This window comes from Opisthorchis viverrini (assembly GCF_000715545.1).
Source record: "Opisthorchis viverrini unplaced genomic scaffold opera_v5_203, whole genome shotgun sequence".
NCBI lineage: Eukaryota > Metazoa > Platyhelminthes > Trematoda > Opisthorchiida > Opisthorchiidae > Opisthorchis > Opisthorchis viverrini.
In genome coordinates this window covers 98,012-120,117 of record NW_008751859.1, presented here as the reverse complement: position 1 = coordinate 120,117, position 22,106 = coordinate 98,012, and the positions used below count along the sequence as shown (strand labels likewise).

Genomic DNA, 22,106 nt, shown 5'->3' with positions numbered 1-22,106 from the left:
GATAACGTATTAGTGTCTACAAAACATATTATACTCACTGTCCATGTTTGACTCTGTGAAAGAGAAGCATTCAGGTGTGTTACATCTACCGAAAGCCTTATATCTGCCGTGAGGTGTGTAGCGGACTAGGACCTTATCGACGTGTTCGGACAAATTAACAAGCAAAGCAACCAATACAAAATCACAATAAGAAAAGAATGAGTAGTCAAATGAGGACCCACGATTGCTTCGATCCAATAATCCACTACACCGATTTGAATGCAGTAACCGGCTGTGAAAGAAATATTCACTCGTAGAAATTTCCCACGAAGGATTCACGTGTGAGTGATCTGTTCCACGAGAAGAAAGTTATTCACAGCTGAAAAATGTCACAGGGATTTATTGTGACGTTCAACAGTTGACGCAGACACGGAGATCTAGTCCCACTGGTTCAGCAGTCAGCAAACAGTCCAACGGAGAGTAAATACACTCGTTCAGCAAGAAGTCAGCAAGTCGCACCGGAAAATTGTGTATTCGTAACATTAAAACAAATGTTATGATAAAATATGTACGACAGTTATAAAGTGTAGTTTAAGTTCAGGAAAATGGTAAATATGACAACGGATTACAGACACTACTGGTGTTACCAGAGTTGATCGCAGCTGGTCGTAGTAAGACGTAGCTGTCTTGTATGTATACTGTACTGGAGCGGTGCGGTGCGGTTTAAACGTGCAAGATCCTAAAGGTAAAATTCGAACAAACAAAGATAACCAGTCATACAATTTCACATGCATGCATGTAAATGTTTGGAGGGAATAACTTGACAAGGTAGTCGCTCTAGCTTCAGTGACGACATAAGTAATGGTGGGTTAGCACCGGGTGGACAGTTGGGGAGCAAGAGGCGAGCTAGTGTGCGAGTTCCTACTGAAACTGAAAACAAAAAATCAAAGTAGATCTCAGTGATTTGCTAGTATCACCCTTCTTCGGACCCACCAGGTTGCCCCAGGCCTTCACCCGATGAGTTTAAAAGAAGGACAAAACCGATTGCGTGTTGTCGAAGAGTTTTCACTAACTTCAAACACTGTATGTTACGCCAAGAAACGAGTCGGTGCGGTTCCGCTTAATTAAGATATGAACTAAGATAAATGAGGTTGTCCTCTACCCTTTGATATGGAGACTTCATGAACAAAAGTGGCTAGTTTCGAAAGCTGAATCTAGAGGAAGACGAGCTATTGAAAAAAGCCACCTGGCTTTTGGAACCAGTTATTCGGTTCGGTCACTTCTATAGGATGAAATACCTTCCAGTTATCTGAATTGGATATCGTATTCTGCTTTCTTCTAAGCAAAAGGATGACCTTGAGGGGTGGAAGTATTTTGAAAACGGTAGTCATTGGTAGTCATTTTTTCCGGTATGCCTCCGAACAAACCCTGTCACCCAGGATACTTGGAAGCACAGGGATACTAGGTGAATCCACGGAACTGGGGAAAGTGCTCTTCATCGTTAGCAGGTGAATAAAACGAGTAATCGAATAACATCTACTACCTTAAATGCTCACTGAGGAAGACTAAATCACACTCATGTCAAACAAAACGATCTGGCTGGGGTTCCTCAACGAGTACGCGTTCTACAGTCTTCCCAGGTGGGAACGCCAAAAGGGGTGACCAGACGAAAAGTAGCATGCACCCTGCTCACTCTGACCGCTCAGTATTGATTTCAACCACCGAAACTAATCGATTCGGTGGGAATGTGATGATAGAAGAATAATTAGAGCTGTATGTTTTTCAAGTACGCCTGTGGTTGGCGTAGCAGCAGAGTTGTGACACATGTACCCTGCTTCTGAAATGCACAGGCATGCTAGTCTAAACAGTAGTGTGTGACTGGATCAACCATCGCGACCTTGTTCTTCTATCCTCAAACCACTTGCCAATCTGTCAGACACGGTCGATGCCTCGAAGATAGCTAGGGTTAAATACCGAACATTTTCGCACGTCCGCACAAAGCGGCCACGTCTCTGGTCCATACAGTGGTACGGATCGCACCACCACAGTGGAAATTCGCCCCCGGACGAATTCAGACCGGTGTCGTAGGTGAACAAGGTTGGTGGAACCTAGACTTCCCGATTCCGAAAATCCTCTCGTCTTCAGTCAGTTTTTCAAGATTTATACAACCACCTAGGTAAATTAATGTGTTTATCACGTCGAATGATTGCTTTTTAAGCCTGAGGTTTTGGCTAGGTCCCATCCAGTATCTTACTGACGGTTTACTCCCTTCTGGTATGGAAGCTACGCCCGAGCATGCTCCAGAATTATGCAGGTCGTGTAAAGTGTCTTGTATATTACCTCAGGAAAATCTGAACGAGGTGTCTGTTTGTGAGCTGTGATAATATTTCGACTCCCAGGAGCCAGAGTAAGGTAAGGGAGTTTCAAGAAGCATTTCCGCAACCTGTTGGATAAAGACTGGCTTAAATTAATTGATGCGACAAGGTCAGCGGAATTCCCTCGTAGAACTGTAAGAACCCATAAGGGCGTACTAACCTTTGAAGTGAATATATTTTAGAAGGGGCATCCTTGGTCGTCAAACACTGCCACGGTGTATGGCGATTTGTGAATATCTGGCAATATTGCATCCGTTGCCATAGCGAATCCCACCTTGATTGTCCGCAATCGGTCAACCTGCGCGATGCTTGTAGACAGCTATCTGGACACTGAATGGTTTGGCATACGAGCCGATGCGCGAATTTACCGACCGGAAGGTTCGTGGTTCGAACCCGACCTCTGCGTCTCGACTTCCATTGTCTAGGCTTGGGCAACCTGGCAGTATCCCGGCCCTCATGCTTCCTTGGAGTAGCATGGCAATTTGGCACTGAAAGGGTGCGACAGCTGAATGACACACACACAGCACTTTTGAAGGTTGGAACCTCAATAAAAGCCTTCTGATCCACAAGCGTTGCTGTCATTCCGATTGTAGAATCGACAAATTGCGCATTTAGTCTTCGTTTGCTTCTTTTATTTGCAGAGTTAACAAACTAATAGGTCAAATGCCTTGCTGCGTTACAAAAATGAAACAACTTATGGAGTCGCATTTACTGGGTAGATTCGGGGTTGTGGTAAACAGTTCAGTTGGTTCAACTCATCACTTTGAGTTAGGGTTCCGCTGACGCCTATCTTCTGTCCAGCTGATGAAATAGGTTTGGACCACGTGAAAATTCTTCTTTGTTTCCTAAGCTCTCGCAACTCACCGGCTTTCTTTGTCATTCATGAGACTATTGAATCATTCGGTGACTGAGGGGTCTACTTAGGCGTTAGAATTGTTGATTACTAGCACGTCTTACTGGCATCTTCAGAACAGCATAACCTAATTTAAACTGCTATGGCTCCCCTCTTAACGCCCTACATTTTCAGTGTTTCAGTGCATTTTCGACTACGTCAGCTGAGTATCATGGAGTCACAGAAACCGGCTCGAGGGAACCCGTTAAATGACTCCGTATCGGCCCGCGTAACTCTGAGGGCAAGTGAACTGGAAGCTGATAATAACTGTCAATTTAGATTGAAGAAAAGATATTCTATAACTGAAGTATTTCACCGATAGCTGATGCCCATCTGATCCAAATGGGCTCATAAACCGTGTGCGATTAGAGGTCTTTTAAGTGATACGGTGCTGAAATTTCGCCCTGACTAGAAGCAGACAGTGATCAGAACGCAAATAAATGCCTCACTCTTCATTATTCGTATCCTGAGCATCCACTCACGGTACACGTATCAACATATGATTCATTAGAATGAAATCGCCCATGTTTCTTGCTGACCGAGACAGTCAAGACAGATTATGTCAGAAAGCATCTTTTTCCTCGTCGGAACCGCGGTTCATGTGGATGAGTGCTGACGAACATCGGTTAGAGCATTCCGTTGCGCTGATTCTAAATGAATCAGACAAGGTTTGATCACGATTATCCTTAACGATTCGTCATGCAGAACAGACCGTGGAGGATGCATTTTAGATGGGATGTGAATCTGTTAACAGGTGATTCTGGATATTTCACCCGGGTTCATCTTCGCTTTGGAACAATGATCGGGAGAATGTCAGCTGAATGGACTGAGATTGTATCAGGTCAGATTATTCGAGACTCGGTCTACTAATCCACGCAAGAACGAATGATTGATTTCTCCTTTTTGTCCGGGCCGAGGAATTTAGAATAAGGAAATAATCGATATCCATCACGTCGTTTGGTTGATCTGGTTTCCAAGTTTTTTATGGGTCGAACGAAGCTTAATGTGACACCAGTGATGGTCGGCGCTCTGCTTTACGTTTTCACAAGTGAACAAATTTACAGCATTAGCGACAGCCTATTTCCATACTATCAGGAAGGTCAGATTCCTCTGCTTTAGTTTTCACAAGTGAACAAATTTACAGCATTAGCGACAGCCTATTTCCATACTATCAGGAAGGTCAGATTCCTGAAAGTAACCTCCGAACACCCGGAACCTACTGCTCCACCAAAATCTCAACAGGAAAGCCGGCAAGCATCCAGGCTAGTCAATCATTCAATCAATTCAGCCAATGAGTCCTCATGCGCGCCACAGGAGCACGATTGAATGCGACCAGCGTGCAAGCACTTCATAGAGGTACGATCGATGTTGACGGGTGTTCACTAACGCCTATCAGACAGCCTGGATCAGTGCCAGAAAGTCCCCCTTAAATAGCGTGGGGCCGTTGTAACTTTTGCTCTCGCACGCACTCACGCTCTCTCACTCGTTTGTTCGGAATATAGCGGTTGTGTTCCCTTCTGAGTCTTTTTCAGGCACTGGGCAGTGGAGCGGGTCAGCAGCAGATACCACAGATTGGCGAATCAGCAGATATAATACGTATTAAGATGAATTGACCAGAAAAAGTCTCCCACTCGATTGTTGTTTGTAAGCAGTGAGCATACTAGTGAAAATGCTCGAATAAAAACAGGGCTATCTTAATGGAAATGATGTTGATGAGGTGTCCTTTAATTTGGAGGGAGTAATCTACTGAAATAACTACTGAGGGGATAGGGTATAGTTCCATTTAGTTTCTCACATTATCTAGTCACTGGCGGTAACTTGGATCGATAAGAACCAGCAAACACTTGAGAAGTTTGCATGGTATGGAAGTTTCTCGATGAGTTCTGAATTCGCTTGTTGAGTAACCTAAGGTTGACATTTTTCTGTTCAATTTTACCGTTCCGCCCAGAGAGTGCTTATCGCCTTAGTCTAATAGGGGAAAGAAGAATTCACTGCCCAGCTGAGCAGTAAGTCCCGCCGTTAATGGTACTCTGTCTCTTCACAGAATTTCGAACGTTAACCCTATGGGGGTATGCAATTTATCTCAAATGCTTCCAATTAAACAACAATAGCTAAATGAAATCGGACCGACTTATTTCACATCCCGTGATGGGATAGAACAGAGGCATGTAATGCAAACGAATAGTCTTGACAGTGTCGCATGGACTGCAAGGATAACCTTGAACTTACTCCCGAGTGCCCATCCATTTTTTTGACGTCCATAGTATCTGTGACTTCGGTTCCGTGTTCTTACTTTATGGTAAGCGCGTGCTACATTGAGATTTCTAACAAGTATAGATGGGTGTATTTTTCCCAATCCCGGAAATTAGAGAGACTAGTTGAGGGGGACTATTCCTCTCGAGGGCCGCCTCTCGGTTTCGCCCTTCGTGGGCCTTTCAACACTCTGGCACGTTCCCCGAGTTTTCGCTAGCTTTGTATTCTACTTAAACGCAAATTGCACGAAGTCTGACTTTCATGACAACTTGGTTTTCTTGGGAAACCCAGCTTAATCCTTCGGTTATAGTATTCTTCAGCTGGGATTCAAATATGTCTCTTGTGAAAACCAAATTGAACTGCAAAAGGGTGCAATTTGGCCGTTTCTTAATCGCATTCCGCACATGGACGCATATGGCAAGGTTAAACAAACCGTTATTTTATCATCAGACCTAAAAAGGAACGGTATCCTTGCATACCTCATTTTAATGATACACCGCACTTCAAGGTTGTTGTTTCAGAGTTTTAGGGTCAACTGTCAATTAGCTCTATGGGGTTGACCAGATACTGAGTTATTGAATGAAGTGCTCAAAACGGCGTCAATGGGTTGTAGCTGTTTTTCTATTGCCGTAACCAGTAGACTAGTTGTGTTATATCAGATTGTGTCGTGCGTTCAGTTTTCGTAGGTTGATCTACCCGCATAAAGATCATACTCTAACAGAGACCAGACCAGTCCGCAACAATGATTCCTAGTCGAGATCCTACAGGATTTCCTGTTGAACTCGATTATTCAGCTTCTAGGTACCATCCGCTGACTTGTTCGCATCAGTCGCGGGCCTCTGGATGAAGTTCGAAGTTTTCCTTCAGGGAGTTGAACAGAGAGGCTGCGCAGATGATCTCAGGTATTAAGATGAATTGACCAGAAAAAGTCTCCCACTCGATTGTTGTTTGTAAGCAGTGAGCATACTAGTGAAAATGCTCGAATAAAAACAGGGCTATCTTAATGGAAATGATGTTGATGAGGTGTCCTTTAATTTGGAGGGAGTAATCTACTGAAATAACTACTGAGGGGATAGGGTATAGTTCCATTTAGTTTCTCACATTATCTAGTCACTGGCGGTAACTTGGATCGATAAGAACCAGCAAACACTTGAGAAGTTTGCATGGTATGGAAGTTTCTCGATGAGTTCTGAATTCGCTTGTTGAGTAACCTAAGGTTGACATTTTTCTGTTCAATTTTACCGTTCCGCCCAGAGAGTGCTTATCGCCTTAGTCTAATAGGGGAAAGAAGAATTCACTGCCCAGCTGAGCAGTAAGTCCCGCCGTTAATGGTACTCTGTCTCTTCACAGAATTTCGAACGTTAACCCTATGGGGGTATGCAATTTATCTCAAATGCTTCCAATTAAACAACAATAGCTAAATGAAATCGGACCGACTTATTTCACATCCCGTGATGGGATAGAACAGAGGCATGTAATGCAAACGAATAGTCTTGACAGTGTCGCATGGACTGCAAGGATAACCTTGAACTTACTCCCGAGTGCCCATCCATTTTTTTGACGTCCATAGTATCTGTGACTTCGGTTCCGTGTTCTTACTTTATGGTAAGCGCGTGCTACATTGAGATTTCTAACAAGTATAGATGGGTGTATTTTTACCAATACCGGAAATTAGAGAGACTAGTTGAGGGGGACTATTCCTCTCGAGGGCCGCCTCTCGGTTTCGCCCTTCGTGGGCCTTTCAACACTCTGGCACGTTCCCCGAGTTTTCGCTAGCTTTGTATTCTACTTAAACGCAAATTGCACGAAGTCTGACTTTCATGACAACTTGGTTTTCTTGGGAAACCCAGCTTAATCCTTCGGTTATAGTATTCTTCAGCTGGGATTCAAATATGTCTCTTGTGAAAACCAAATTGAACTGCAAAAGGGTGCAATTTGGCCGTTTCTTAATCGCATTCCGCACATGGACGCATATGGCAAGGTTAAACAAACCGTTATTTTATCATCAGACCTAAAAAGGAACGGTATCCTTGCATACCTCATTTTAATGATACACCGCACTTCAAGGTTGTTGTTTCAGAGTTTTAGGGTCAACTGTCAATTAGCTCTATGGGGTTGACCAGATACTGAGTTATTGAATGAAGTGCTCAAAACGGCGTCAATGGGTTGTAGCTGTTTTTCTATTGCCGTAACCAGTAGACTAGTTGTGTTATATCAGATTGTGTCGTGCGTTCAGTTTTCGTAGGTTGATCTACCCGCATAAAGATCATACTCTAACAGAGACCAGACCAGTCCGCAACAATGATTCCTAGTCGAGATCCTACAGGATTTCCTGTTGAACTCGATTATTCAGCTTCTAGGTACCATCCGCTGACTTGTTCGCATCAGTCGCGGGCCTCTGGATGAAGTTCGAAGTTTTCCTTCAGGGAGTTGAACAGAGAGGCTGCGCAGATGATCTCAGGAAATCCAGCGAGACTGATGGGCAAATAGGATATTTCAGTACAACTACAGCACAAGAAATACTGTATATCACTACACACGAATAATACCTAAGTACCCAAGAGCATTTACCAGACTGCTAGGCTACTCCGAATAAAACTATTTACACGCTGAGTCGAACAAAGACCTACACATTTGGAAGTTCAAATCAGACTACTCGAATACTGTATTTGCGACAGCAATTTACCTATTACCAATAGGTTGTGACAGCCAAATCGTGGATGGTAAAGCGGAGATGACATGTGAGCATTTAAGCCGTGATTAACCTCTCCGTGATTGTAATGGTGTTTTCAACGCTCTCATTCTGTCCAGCAGTGGAACTGTGGTTCATAAGCCAAGTTTGTTCCATTATTGGTGAGGCTGATTCCGGGTCTGAAAATGAGATAACCATCCGAATATGCCAGCTCCCAGGAACATAACGGCCGAAGGTATTCCGACAGGCGTTAAACCTGTCCGCCTGGTATTGAAATATAAAACAGTCAAGTGAATCCTTATAAAATATGAAAGAATTATCGTCTGTAAGTGTAATGAATGAGTGTCCGAAGTTTGGACTCAAATCTTTGCTTTTACTGGTCTTCAGAATGTGGACAGTGCAGTGTGGATTTAAGAATTTCCTTGTTGTCGTTGACCTCTGAAAATTTGACGCTATTGCTTGAACTTTTGTGCCCTCTTGTTTTGGTTTTTAAATACTCTTTGTTCCAGCGATACCCAGTTTTCTGCGATCAAGACTTTCTTCCGCGTTTAAAGTGAGCACCATGCATATCTTTGCAGATATTTACTCCCATTTATTGATAGTATAAAACGTTATCATTTGTAAATCCAAACACATCTGGAAATTTGATTCGTTTGAGATAATTTGTTGCTCATGACTGGATTCAAGTATGTACCCTTAGGTCCCTGGAGTTTCGGTTGAGCTCAAGCATGACTCAGTCTGTTGACCACCATCAAGCTTTATATTATATATAATCAATTGGATGGGCAGAGGATCGCAAAAGCAAACCGGTTTAACAATAGCTCCACTTCTCACCGTACTACCAGTCATGTAGTGGAAACAGAAGAGGACCTAGGTGGTCGAGAAATACACTCATTTGCAAAGCAATTTGGTTTTCACGAGAGACTCAAATGAATCTCTTGTTTATGATGTTCTACAACTGAATATGCTGCATACAGGCCGCCTCATGTTTCAGTTGAGATATCGAGATATCGCAGTATATTTTTTATGAAGGAAACTACTCACGAGGTTGTCGAACAGTTTTCAGCAATCTTGGAAGTAGTTTCCTTCATTAGAACCTAGATAGTATTGAATTTATCTTTCGAAATGTGGGCATGGGTCCCCTAAGAGAGTAGAACGGTCTGTTCCAAAAGGACCGTCCATAGGGCATGGGCAGAATGGTCTTTTCTGGTGGTAAATTTCCTATAATGACCAATCAAAACCCAGTTAGGCATGACAACCGTGTGAACATCGTCTAGTATTTATACTTAATACCTCACACAATGTATTTTATATGAATATACGCAATATATTATATCAGTGGCTGGCACCTAAATCGGATATAGTGATCTGCAGTGGTCGAGGGACAGAATGCCTGCGCATAGTAGGTAGCCACATAGATTCCTAAGGAGCTTTTGTTTTCCTGAGAGATTTCATGTTGAGGACCCTGCCAATCCATTTGATCCGAAAGATTTTGCGCAAACGGTGCAGGTGGAACTAGTCAAAAACTCGAATATATAGTCTGAATAGCCTTCAGGACTCGCTTCTGTGGAGTAGTGAAGACAACACAACAGCTCGTCACACGGTCTGTACGCACAAATAATAATTATTCGAGACGTGCTTCTCAAGGAGACGAAATGCCGTGATGATCTTTCCGCTTAGTGTGTCCATTGCACTATGAAGTGTAAGTACTGAGCACTGTGTACTACCAAGGCACAGAAATCTGTGCGGCAACCATTCCACAACTTTTTAGCGGAATACCTGGTGTCTTGAGTTTGGTCTCTGGAGCGAAATGAAACACGGTAAGCGCTTTAGAAATATGTTTAAGCCAAAGGAAGACTTAAAGGTGTGGTTTCTAACCCATCCTTTCTTGAGGGAAGGTATCATAGATATTTCTGTAAACATGAAAAAGTTTATTGTCTGGAATAGACGCCTCACTGCGCCCGCATTCCTGTCGTGGCGAATTCACCTCCACAAGGTTCTGTAAAACGAGCATTTACTGCTTTTCTTCATACGATTGTCCACGGGCTTTTCTAGCATGGTCGAAGCTTAGGGAACTGAGTTTCGAGCGGTGTAGCTTGCAGAATTGTTCAAGCATGGAATGTTGACCACCACTGCATGATGACAACTCAGTGTACTACACTACAGTCTGTATTATTTGATGTCAGTTGAAGTGCGACTCCCGCACAATGGACAAAACCATAGGATTTCAACAGGAATCTCAATGCTAAATTTATTTGTAGAGCCTGTGAGCATAAATGATACCCAGTAGTCGTTTTACTGCTTGTGATTTGGTTTGGTGCACTTTTTACTTTCCAACAACATGTACCGATGAGTTCCTCTCGCGTGACACGAGTGTCGAAGCACTGCTGTTTTGCGTGTCCTCATACGGAGACACTGACAGGGAATAACTAAAGCTTAACTAAGTGGAAAGTGTCCCGTCCAGGGGGGGTAGTAGGCTCCTTCCATATGACAAGCAATAGCATAACCACTAACCCACCGCTACGCTCCCCAATACCGTACTGATGACGTCACCTCGATTGGTGATGAAACGTTTACAATCAAATTGTCCAGCTCAGCGAACAAGCCAACGACCATCTACCCTAACTAAGCTACGAAAATTTTCCTCCACAGAATAGTTCTACTTTATCTCAGCCAGAAAAAAAACCATATGACCACCCATATCCGCAGCCTCGCGGAATAAAATTAGATAAGTTTTGGTCAGAAAGCAAAAGACCACATCGGAAACCAGTACAAGATTGTACAAGAATAATACTTTGACCACGTGACACAAAAACACTAAAAAGTGGAAGGTGAGTGAGGTCAACTTATAGGACCACCCTAAATTACATTCTCGTCGAGTAAGACTTTGACGTTAGTACTTGGATAGCCCACATCAAAACCCCTAAAAACCTCTTTGTAATGTACCACTCATAAGGTTGCTGAAAATCTGTCGACAGCCCACGACCGGTTTCGCCCTTTTTGGGACTCTTATAAACCTCTCCTTTGTGCTTCTGTAAAGGGTGGTTGGAGTGACCGACGCTTCTTCGGTTCTCTGCCAAGGCGACCAAAATGCGCACCATGTATGTACCTGTCGTAATGCCATAGGCCAAATAATCTGAAAGGGGTAATGATCAAGATTGCGAATCGGCCACCACGATGCGGAACAGAAGCCATTTCCGGATAATGGAAGAGTCGGGAAGCACCGCTCTCCCTCGTTTAAATATCCTATCCTACTCTCTACTCATGACAGCGATTGGTCGTCGTAGTGACTATTCCAATGTCCGGACGTACACATCGGTGTCTCAACAGATATTCACCATTGATAATGCACGCATTTCGTAAACCCAGCAGACGAGTCTTGACTAGAATCGGCATATTCTGTAAAGCTGGAATGTTTTTGCGAGTTTGATTTATCAGTAGAGTATCCCAGGGGGTCGCGCCCATTTCCTACTTTTGTTATATTTATGGCAGTTACATACACTAATATTTTGTAAAATCGAACATCTGATGACCAGGAGCCATCTAAACTCATTTTCGGGATATCAAGTTATGAAGAAGAACGTAGATGGTCTCTTATTTGTTTGTGATCGGGGGTATTGGACAAGGTATTAACACCGTGGTGCCCTCACTATATTTTGAGACAACACCAAGATGATATAACTCACACTTATGAAGAAACCACCCTCCTGAATGGACAACTGCTATAGTTCCCGATCGCATTGGCATCACTATCGACGGAACGGTTTTCCCTGTCCTGATGCAATCATGTTGGTGGGTTCATACCAAAAAGGGGAACTGGGTTCAAGTTCCCATCGTACAAGGGCTTGTCAGAAGTACATGGGCACGATAGTTTCCGAATTTGAACCTAGGGCGCCTGTCATACAAGCCCTTTAGCCACATTCTGTCAGATGTGATGGACGCTTCTGAACTGACAAGTATGACAGACGGACGTACTCAGGCTTGAGCGAGAGCTTGAGAGCCTGCCAGACTACGCGATAAGGAGAAGACAGAGAACTCGGGACAAGGTTGTATTGTCCGGACCAAACATACAGAGCTTCTGTGTAAATATATATAGGATGGCTATAGGGCCAAATATGGTCGTTCACTTGTTCGTTCTGCACAGCCAATGGAGGTGTTCCGGTCGTGAACACCCTCAGGCCCACTATGCTGATCGTATGTTGCTCAGTCATGTTTGGTGAGCTCCGCCAACGCACCTGCCTTCCGAACATGTCGTACCGATCGTGATTCTCTGCACATGTACTCTTCCCATGTCTGAGCGCGTCCTGACAGTATGGATTAACCAGTAGCGTTGTGCTGGAACAGGAGTTATCGAATGACAGTGGTGCGATGTAGATTTTAAAAGTCCGGAAGTCATTTGCAACTTCCTTGTTTATACATGAGGCTTTTGTCGACTTTCTTCGATATACACTACTTACAAGTACAGTGGAAAATCCTCGACAGCCCACTAACTGTTTCGCCCTTCATCGGAATCATCTGATAAGCTGAGTCTCCCTTTATTCCAAATACCATACAAGTGGTGGACCACACTCAGTTGCAAGTTGAGAACAGCTTAAACAACAATCCGACTAGCAAATAGGCGCATTTCGTCAATTGTGTTGGTGAGTCCTCCATGAGCAAAGTTTGGAAATTAGACAAGAAGCGTACTCTTCCGAATTTGCCCTCCATTAATCGTACAGTCAGAAATATGGCTTTCGTTTTGAAGGGCCAGTTGCAACAATTTTGCGCGACAAACACTTGGTGCATCATAACTGGTACAATAGACTGATGGTTAGCCCTAACAATGGAAGCATGTAATGCAGGTGTTCGACGAAGTCCTTAAAATATGCATAGCACACTGACTAGCTCATGAGTCTCCTCTGGAGAGAGGTCATAGCGGGGTTCTCCACTAGTCGCGACTTATTGCGAAAAATTCTCCCGATGATAAGATCCTTACAGTACCCTTTTTTCAGGATAACTTCAACCGGACTTCTGTTCCATCCTTTATTTGAGGCACCCAAAATTCATCTCTCCCATGTTTGTGGCATTTTTTCTGGTTTCTTGATCAGTTCTCTAATCCAGCCACACTCCGATAGTAGGCTATTTGGAAAACTCCGTAGCTCGCAAAAACTACAGGTATGAGAACAATTCGGTCACTTTGAAGAATTAATTCGAATGTTTCGGCACACTTTAATCACAACGCTACTTCAGGTGGTCATTTGAGTTAGTTTAGATATCATATCGGAATTTTCATTTTGAGTCAAATAACGTCAAGAAGGTGGGTTATATGCTGAAAGGGCTGTAAAGCAAATGAAAGCGGCCGCGATGAAGGAGCTACTGGAACCGTTTCAAGGTCGCCAATGAAAGAAGGGCTCGTCCCATTCCAGGTTCGTTTGTCAAATAACTAAACCATCTACAATGATGATAAATACAACGCCATTGTTTTCTTTGTTAGTTTGTAGGCCGAGTTTTGTAGCGTTTTGGTGAGAGTTAAAAAGACGTCTGCTGACCACTAATACGCTAAACACTTTTTTTTACACAACTCCTATTTTGACTATTCAGAGGCCTTAAAAGGTTTTATTTTTAGGACATCAGAAGCCGATTTGGAGATTAGGCGGGGAGGGGGGTGATTCAAAAATTTCTTACCACTTCATCACCCTGTAATGGCGAATTCACTCATGTCGATATATCCATCAGGTTTTCAGCATGACTTGATGAGATTAATGGCATTGTAGACAGATACAGAAGTGGCCCAGGAGAAATAGTTTGACTGCAACAATGACATTGTCCAAATCGGTACTAAACTAGATCATTTTCCGAACCACGCGGCAAACATTAATACTTTTGCACGAAATCTCCGCCCACGATGGACGTATTGGTCCATGGTCAGACTTGTTAGTGTGAAATACTGAAGGCAACGACCACAGGTTGTTGGAGTACAAAACACACCTCGTAGAGGAGCAAATTAGCGTGCTGAAGTGAGGGAAAATGTCATAGGTTTGGACCTAGAAGATGTTCCAAAGTTTCGAGGGTAACCTCGCAAAGAAGTGCAGTGAACAGGTTTCGTGTCGTGTTCAGATTTCAGAGAGTAAATTTGGTCGTCAAATTCCTGTGCCCGGTCAGAGTATAACAGCCCTTGATTTTTCTACGGCCTTCACACCACTTACTATGTACCGGAAGATTGTCAAAACAATTTTTACAAATCAGTGGTAAGTAGTTCAATGGTAAGTAGCGATGAGTAACAACCGGGCAAACGAACATACGGAAGATTCAGAGACATATTTTCATCTAGAACTATTCGTGGCGCTACCACAGAGTAAATCCAACCGGTATTATAGCACTTAGATTATGAGTTGCTACCTATCATACAGTAGTTTTCGATTGGTTCCGAAACCAAAGACGTCATATGACAGCGGAGAGTCCGTCTAAGCTCAAGAACTCATAGCCTCGGAAATACGAGGACAAAAACACGGCATGTGAACCCCTATGTGGCATCGAAGAACACGCTGCGAATGCACTCAAGTAGACACTAGAATCGAAATGGAATAAGCAAGAACAGTAACAAAACGTTCGTGATCCATAGAGAGAAATTGCTCCCGAAGCTTGGCTACCATCAACCCAAGTCACCATAACTAACGTCTACAGGCCTTTACAGTCTAAGAGGCACTCAAAAATGATCAGTTGCCCAGAAGTTAATCTTGATAAACCTGATACCCGACACTCAATGGCGCAATTACTAAAAAACATTATTAAAATGAGTATTGGTGCGCAATCCACCTAATCGGTTTACCGATGTGGAATGGTCTTTGTGGAGAAACGGTGATAACAGTGCGCATCGAATTCGACGGAAGTAGGCGTAACACAAACACTAGACTAAGAATCCCCGTGTGACACAAGTCTCGATTCCACCACACGCACACATGCTGTCTTACAGGAAGTAGTGAGCTCGTTAGAAAACAAAGAAACAGTGAATCAAAGCGGTAATCGCGCTGTTCCACTTGTTCTACACGTCCTGATTATATACACAAACAGGCGATGATGTAAAAAATATAACGAATCCAATTCAAGAGATATCTTGTCTGGTCAGGATGGCGCACACGACACCTACATGTAGCACAGCTTTAGTAGCGCATTACTGAGAGCCATGGTATTTTCGCTACTTGCATCTATGCTAGTAGTGTGTGTATTCACGAGTATTTGACAAACCAGCGTAGCATGCTCCTCCACAATTCCAACCGGTTCGTCCAGAAGAGAACGGCCTGGTGATTGCATGATCTACGAGCTGCATTAGTCAGATATGGAGAAATCAGAGTACAACAATCACCTGCTGGAAAAGCGGTGATTCAAATGCGAGCGTTTTCTCAGTCATTAGGGGAGAAGAGTAGGACGTCCAAAGTTCCATCACGGGAAACGAGTTACTTGACGAATTAACAGGAACACAGTGGTCCGCACAGACAAAGAACAGCCCGACTGGTCCAAGTTGCAGATTCCTCTTGGTGGCGGACAATAATGTACATGCACCAGACTACGACAATAATTCTTATGCTGGTGGATTAGTACTGTAACCCTCTTTTGTGACAACTGAAATATGACAGACCCTCCCTAATAAGGAGGAATTCTGTTGCCCACGCACACCGCGGTAGAAGCTACCTCGTAGATGTCCACCAAAGTTGCATGATCAACCTGTCTATATCCAAAGCTATGAGCGATCTCATTGTGAGCGTTTTAAGCATTAGGAGACAACACCAGCATCGATGCTTCCCAAGGTTGCTTCAATTCTACACAATTATGATAAGTGGTCACAAGCTTGACATTGCCGCACACGGTATTCTGGTTCACCGCCCCAGTTTACAGAGATCCCCAGAGGATGGAGTTACGGTTGTAATTCTGGCCACAAGTCCCCAGAAAAACCGATCGTAGAGAAACCACTTTGACCTAGAAAGTACATTTCCATAGAAAAACCCCTTTCATGAGAAGATACATCACTGAAGCCGCCTCAGCCAGTTGTTTGACGTGGTCCTTCTCGATACCGTAAACCTACAATTTTGCCAATTCACAGAGACGAACCTTTGAACGACGTAACTTTGGGAGGTTCTGCCCAAGTGGAGTTTCTACAGCATACCCACTATATTGGGGAAGGACTTGTAGTTGTGAGTGATACGTGTGAAAACCATGTTACTGGACTTCCAAACACGTAGAGGGAACAGTGTTTCATTTGTACTGGCGTTTAGGCACCCAACTGGAATAAAAAAGTAAAAGTGCAGTGCACGAGTTTCACACCCTAGTTATTGATTTCACGGCACATTGGACCAAAGAGACTTTGAATGTGTTGTCTTTGTGGGGAGGTAGTCCACGGTGAAACAACAGATTCAAGGCGTATCCCACCGGAGTGAATTGGCAGTCTGACTTGAGGGAAGTACTAAGGTGCGTGTTTGTAGTTAATAGGCAGTCAATCAGAATGCGAAAGCTTAAGAACAAGTGACGCAGCCTTGTCGTACGCGACACACTGTTCACATACATCTTAGATTGTTTCAGTTAGATAGGGGAGGATGGTAGTTCATAAGAATGTACTTTCTGTCTCAAACATGGACAAAAAGGAAGTGGTGAGAAGTTGCAACTGGTACGGGTCGGAGGTAAATACGGTCGACAGTTCAGTCACAAACAAATCACCGTACCGATATAAAGGGACCTTGNNCATTAAACAAGCCGTGAATCGGCTATTGGATACTTTATATCCAAAGACAGATAATAGCATAGACCTGGTGGCTTAACCACTTGCCTGGCAATAAACACAAGAATTATTTAACAACAAGAACAACAACAACAGCAACTATAATCGCTTAGTTACAACACCAGTGCGTAGTTTTCATGTCACCTAGAAGAGACGCACGAAAGCTGAGATACTGTCAGGTGGTCCAAGCTTAGACGAGCGCACTCAATATACTGGCGTTGGGTTTGAACCACAGACCAGTAAGTTTGCAATTTAATCACTGAGCTGTCTCGAGATCCATCAATTAATTATCAAACTGTTTAAAAAAACACCTTTGAACAGCACAAAAGGAGATTCACATGCACATTTCTCTTTTTGCGAACGATGTATGCAACCTACACGGGAACAAACAAATAATAGTTTTACTGAACTCGGATACAATGGACGGTGGTCTGATGGACGTTTGTGCGTAGACAGCCAGCGCGCTGTAGAAGAGAGGCACAGTGTGATCAACCAGGGTATTAAAAAGGAGAGATCTAACTCTATAGGCGTCGAGAAACTACAATGAACAATGTGATGTATACATGCTTCACACAAAACAATGGAGTAGGTAAACAAGAGAAAACAACAACAGGTTAGGGAGGTGTGAAGTGATATTTGAGGAATAAAGACAAAGTAAAACCAAATTGTGCATCTATTGTTACTTTGGTATCTGGGGTGCGGGTGTGTGTGTGTGAGGCATGCTTAGTTGTTGGTTAGTCTGTAGTAGGGGTTACACAAACGTAAAAATGCGGAACAATGGTTCGGGCAGGTGCGCAGATTAGAGGTGGTTACGGCCAGAGCTGAGGTTGGAGGGAATCCACACCTGTAAGGCGAGAAGAAAAACACGGATGACTGCGTACAAACGCGAATGGAAATGTGTGCAGCTGCTTGGATGACAGTGTTGTGACGGTTTTTCGCAATTGCCCCAGAAGGTGCACGGATGATTCGCGGCTACCTGATTCGAAATCCCAGTCACAGAATAAGAACATATCTTTCGAGAAATACACTAATTTGCAGATCAATTTGGTTTTCACGACAGACTCAAATGAATCTGTCGTTTATGATATTCTACAACTGAATGTGCTGCACACAGGCCGCCTCATAATTCAGTTGGCACGACATTCCAGATATCGCAGTATATTTTCATAAAGGAAACTACTCACAAGGTGCAGCACATTCAGTTGTAGAATATCATGAACGAGAGATTCAGTTGAGTCCTCATGAAAACCAAATTGATTTGCAAATTAGTGTATTTCTTGAAAAGCAGTCCAATTAGGGTTCAATTAGAACATAAGGTTGACGAAAACTCGGGACTGCGCCTACCTGATGAGCCCCAAGAAGGGCAAAACCGGTCGTGGGCTGTCGAAAAGTTTTCAGCAAACTTGTGAGTAGTTTTCTTTATGAAAAGAACACATCTTTTTAGATATACAAAACATACAAAATAGCTCACCTGATTCAGGAGACCGGAGGTATCGAGTTGAGCTGTGTTCAACCCATGGACGGATGAGAGCGGTGATAACAAATTACCGTACGGATCAACAATCGGTTGTTGGGATTGTTGAATCCGAGTACTAGTGGATGCCACTGGTAAAAAAGGTTGAGCAGCTGAAATTTGGGTGCCTGTAAAATGAAACGGTTAAACATTTATTTGAATAAGCTATCTGTCTAAATGCGAGATAGACATGGCAAATGACCAAGGTACAGGTCAACCGTGACACGAACGGAGACAGAAAATAGTCGCATCCAATAAATTAACTTTGTAAGTCAGATTTGAGGCTCGAGCCAGTAAAATTAGACAAAAATTCTTTTGTGATGCGATAATACTAATGACCTCCACGCCACTATCGCACAATTCTCCCTCTGTAACACAATCGCCGCACTTATCATAATGGCAGTCAAAAATTCCCCTCAAAACATCGTTGGACAACCATGTGTGACTAATTTGCAGCGTGTCCATGTATTGGTTTCACTTGTGTACGGTGTACACTCCCAGTCGCGTGATCACAGACGCGAGTTCGAAAATCATGAGGAGACTAGACACTAGGAAGTAGGCGGAAATAAAGGCGAAAAACTTCCTATTTTGCCTCAACTTCCTTACGTACCAGTAAAACCAGGAAAGGCTAAGTTTGGCAGACTAGGGATGGGCCACGAGGAGCCGGCAGATGGCAGATCGATTGCACTGTTGGCGACGTATGATGGGAATCCCACGGGATGAGCAGCACTTGTAGGAGGTTGTATGAATTGGCTGGAGGGGTGGTATGATGGGATAAGTTGGACATGTACGGGTGGTTGTAGGTTTGGCGGTTTGCTCGTCCCCCGTTGCGTCTGCAGAATGCGCTGAAATTGTTGTTGCTGCAGTTGGAGGCAGTGCAGTTGTTGTTGCATCAGCTGTGCCAAGCTGGACTGGAAAAGAAGATGCTGGGTTCATTATGACATTACAACCGTCCGGGCTATGTGGGGCTAACCAACATGGAAAACGTCAGGGACGCTGACACTTACGGAAACGTGGGAGAACAACCGTCGGAGAGTAACTTACAATGGTGTGGAAAGAAAAGTGACACCTACGTAAACATACAAAATCTGTCAGGCTAAAAGGTTAGGGAGTAGCATCACAATTAAGCTTTCGGGGCGTGACTATATCAGAAGTCGTTACGGAAGAACGCTGCGCCTTGTAGTGGAGGTACAACAGGTTGCTCCGTCGATGTATTTTACCTAATTCTCTCAAAGATAGGATGAGTAAAGTGACAAAATTGTTTCGTGGCGATTTCGTCACACGGTAGGTCAGAAATGATTCAACGTCTATTGCGAAATTCCGAGTAGGATCTGTTCAATCACCAACATAGACCGAGAAGCCCAGGTGTTCCGAACAACCTATTGTTTTCACAATTTCCACATTTTAAATCTCTTTTGCTTTGTACCATCATCCAATTTGACCGCTTGGTCAGACAAACTTATTTTTCTACTGATAAGAAAGCGCCCTTATTAAATCTCTGCGTTACATACTACCGTTTTTAGCGACTCGCTTGCGCAGCAAATTCGACGAGAGTTCTCTCAGACTTTGTTCCTGTGGTGCTGCATTCTGCAACAGAGCTCAACGACGAAACATTCTTGGCTTGGAATTGAGTGGGTTAGTTTATCACATGTTCTAGGAATACCACACACGTATCCACCAAAACCTGTAGGGACAATTTTCGGCAATCGATGAGATACTGTACCATCACACCAAACAGCTGATGAAAGCTATTCAGCCCTTATGTTAGCCGTCCAGACCTGATAGTGTGTGTACGGTGTCACGTGCTGACGCCATGGAAAAAAGGGCACTGCAAGACGGATTACAAAAGTGTACTACCACGCACCAAAGACTTGACATTTCTTCAATGATGGTTCAGTCCAGAAAATGCGACAAGAAAAATTTCATGTACTACTGTAAAGGCGATTTAAGCATTGCACAAAATACTCACTAGTGTTAGGGGCGAGATGGCACAGCGGTTAGAGCGCGAATTCACTGACCAGAAGGTCTGTGGTTCGAACCCGACCTTTGCCTCTCGACTTTCCCTGTTTAAGCTTGGACAACCTGGCAGTATCCCAGTCCTTGTGCTTCGTTAGGGTCGCATAGCAGTAAGGAACCGAAAGGGTGCTACATAACTGAACGATTTTCACTAGTGTTGACCTGCTCCAAATATGGTTCCGCCCCTAATCTCGCTACTCGCTCAATAGGATCTACCCTGCTTGTTTATTCGAACAATCCTACTGAGATATCATATAGAGGAAAAATGAAAAGGAAGAAGAATGACATGTATCGTGTCGAATTCCCGCGGGATTGGTTGGGCAGAAGCATCCAACGAAAAAAGGATGGTTGGATGGTGTGAAGTCTATCGCCTGATTTCGGTGGAACGACCTATGCTGGTCAGTAGACCGATCGTATGAATAGAACAAGACACATGTATCGGAATTCCCGCGGGATTGGTTGGGCAGAAGCATCCAACGAAAAAAGGATGGTTGGATGGTGTGAAGTCTATCGCCTGATTTATTTCGAACGACCTATGCTGGTCAGTAGACCGATCGTATGAATAGAACAAGACGGCAATTAGAACGGAACTTTGTAATGTACCACTCATAAGGTTGCTGAAAATCCATCGACAGCCCACGACCGGTTTCGCCCTCTTTGGGGCTCATCAGGTAGGCGCAGTCCCCAGGTTTCCGTCAACCTTATGTTCTACTTGAAACCAAATTGCACGAAATTAGCGAATATACACTCATTCGCAAACCAATTTGGTTCTTTCGAGAGACTCACCTGGAACCCAGCAGAATCTCTCGTTTATGATGTTCTCAGGCAACGGAATGTGCTGCACCAGGACGCCTCATGTTTCAGTCGCTACGATATTTGAAATATCGCGATACATGTATATCTTTGTAATGTACTACTCATAAGGCTGCTGAAAATCCATCGATGTCGATGAATTCAGTTCACTGTACAGGTGAATTCTAGCCCACTCTCTCATCAACCTAATTTGTAAATGAGTGTCGTCGCAACCTGGCGTTCGCTTCAAAGGTAAGGTTGATGGCGATTCAGAACTAGGCCTACCTAATGATGCCCAAAACTGGTAGCGGAATATCCAGTGCTTTGACTGACCTGAAGACGGGTGTTTAAACTCGTTCACACTGTCTGATTAGTCTATATTTTTCCCCGTAGATAAAGGATCCTTTAGGTATGTCGTGATCAACTACCATTGTGGGGTTGATTTCTCCACTTATGTTTTGTTTCATGTTTGTAAACTGTGACTCCCAGTTTTGCGTTCAAATTTGCGAACAGAACAAATAGGGGAAAACGTCAGTCAGAGCTAAACCACGCTACTTTCCACAAATTCTGTGCTCCGTATTTTAGACCGCTTATCGTTTTTTCACATTCTTGGACCGATTATTGTTAGCAATCGCTTTCTGTACCAGTTCGTGCGTATTTCGTCCAAAAATAACCTCAAAATGGAACTGAATAAAATCATTCCGAATAAAAAGATGATCGATCGAATTTCAGAGGCAGAACATCCCATATCTTGGTTCTGCATCAAAGATGAAAGGTAGAACTGGAGAAGTTGTCCTTGAAGAGAAGGCCGTGAAATGGAAAGATTCTGATTTTCCCGTCTCCTC

General features: G+C 43.6%; 2 protein-coding genes across 2 annotated transcripts in view; one reads left to right on the top strand and one right to left on the bottom strand.

The window, feature by feature from the left end:
* The window catches only part of T265_08122 (hypothetical protein), a gene marked incomplete at both ends in the record, with an annotated part of 88,548 nt that extends 66,508 nt beyond the window's left edge, over positions 1-22,040 (top strand). The window contains one exon of the mRNA XM_009173835.1: positions 21,909-22,040. Coding sequence (XP_009172099.1) covers positions 21,909-22,040 — 132 coding nt within the window. The remainder of the gene's footprint in view (positions 1-21,908) is intronic.
* T265_08123 (hypothetical protein) overlaps positions 17,276-22,106 on the bottom strand; it is a gene marked incomplete at both ends in the record, with an annotated part of 47,272 nt that continues 42,441 nt past the window's right edge. The window contains 3 exons of the mRNA XM_009173836.1: positions 17,276-17,784; positions 18,412-18,581; positions 19,064-19,364. Of these exons, the coding sequence (XP_009172100.1) occupies positions 17,740-17,784; positions 18,412-18,581; positions 19,064-19,364 (516 nt within the window). The remainder of the gene's footprint in view (positions 17,785-18,411; positions 18,582-19,063; positions 19,365-22,106) is intronic.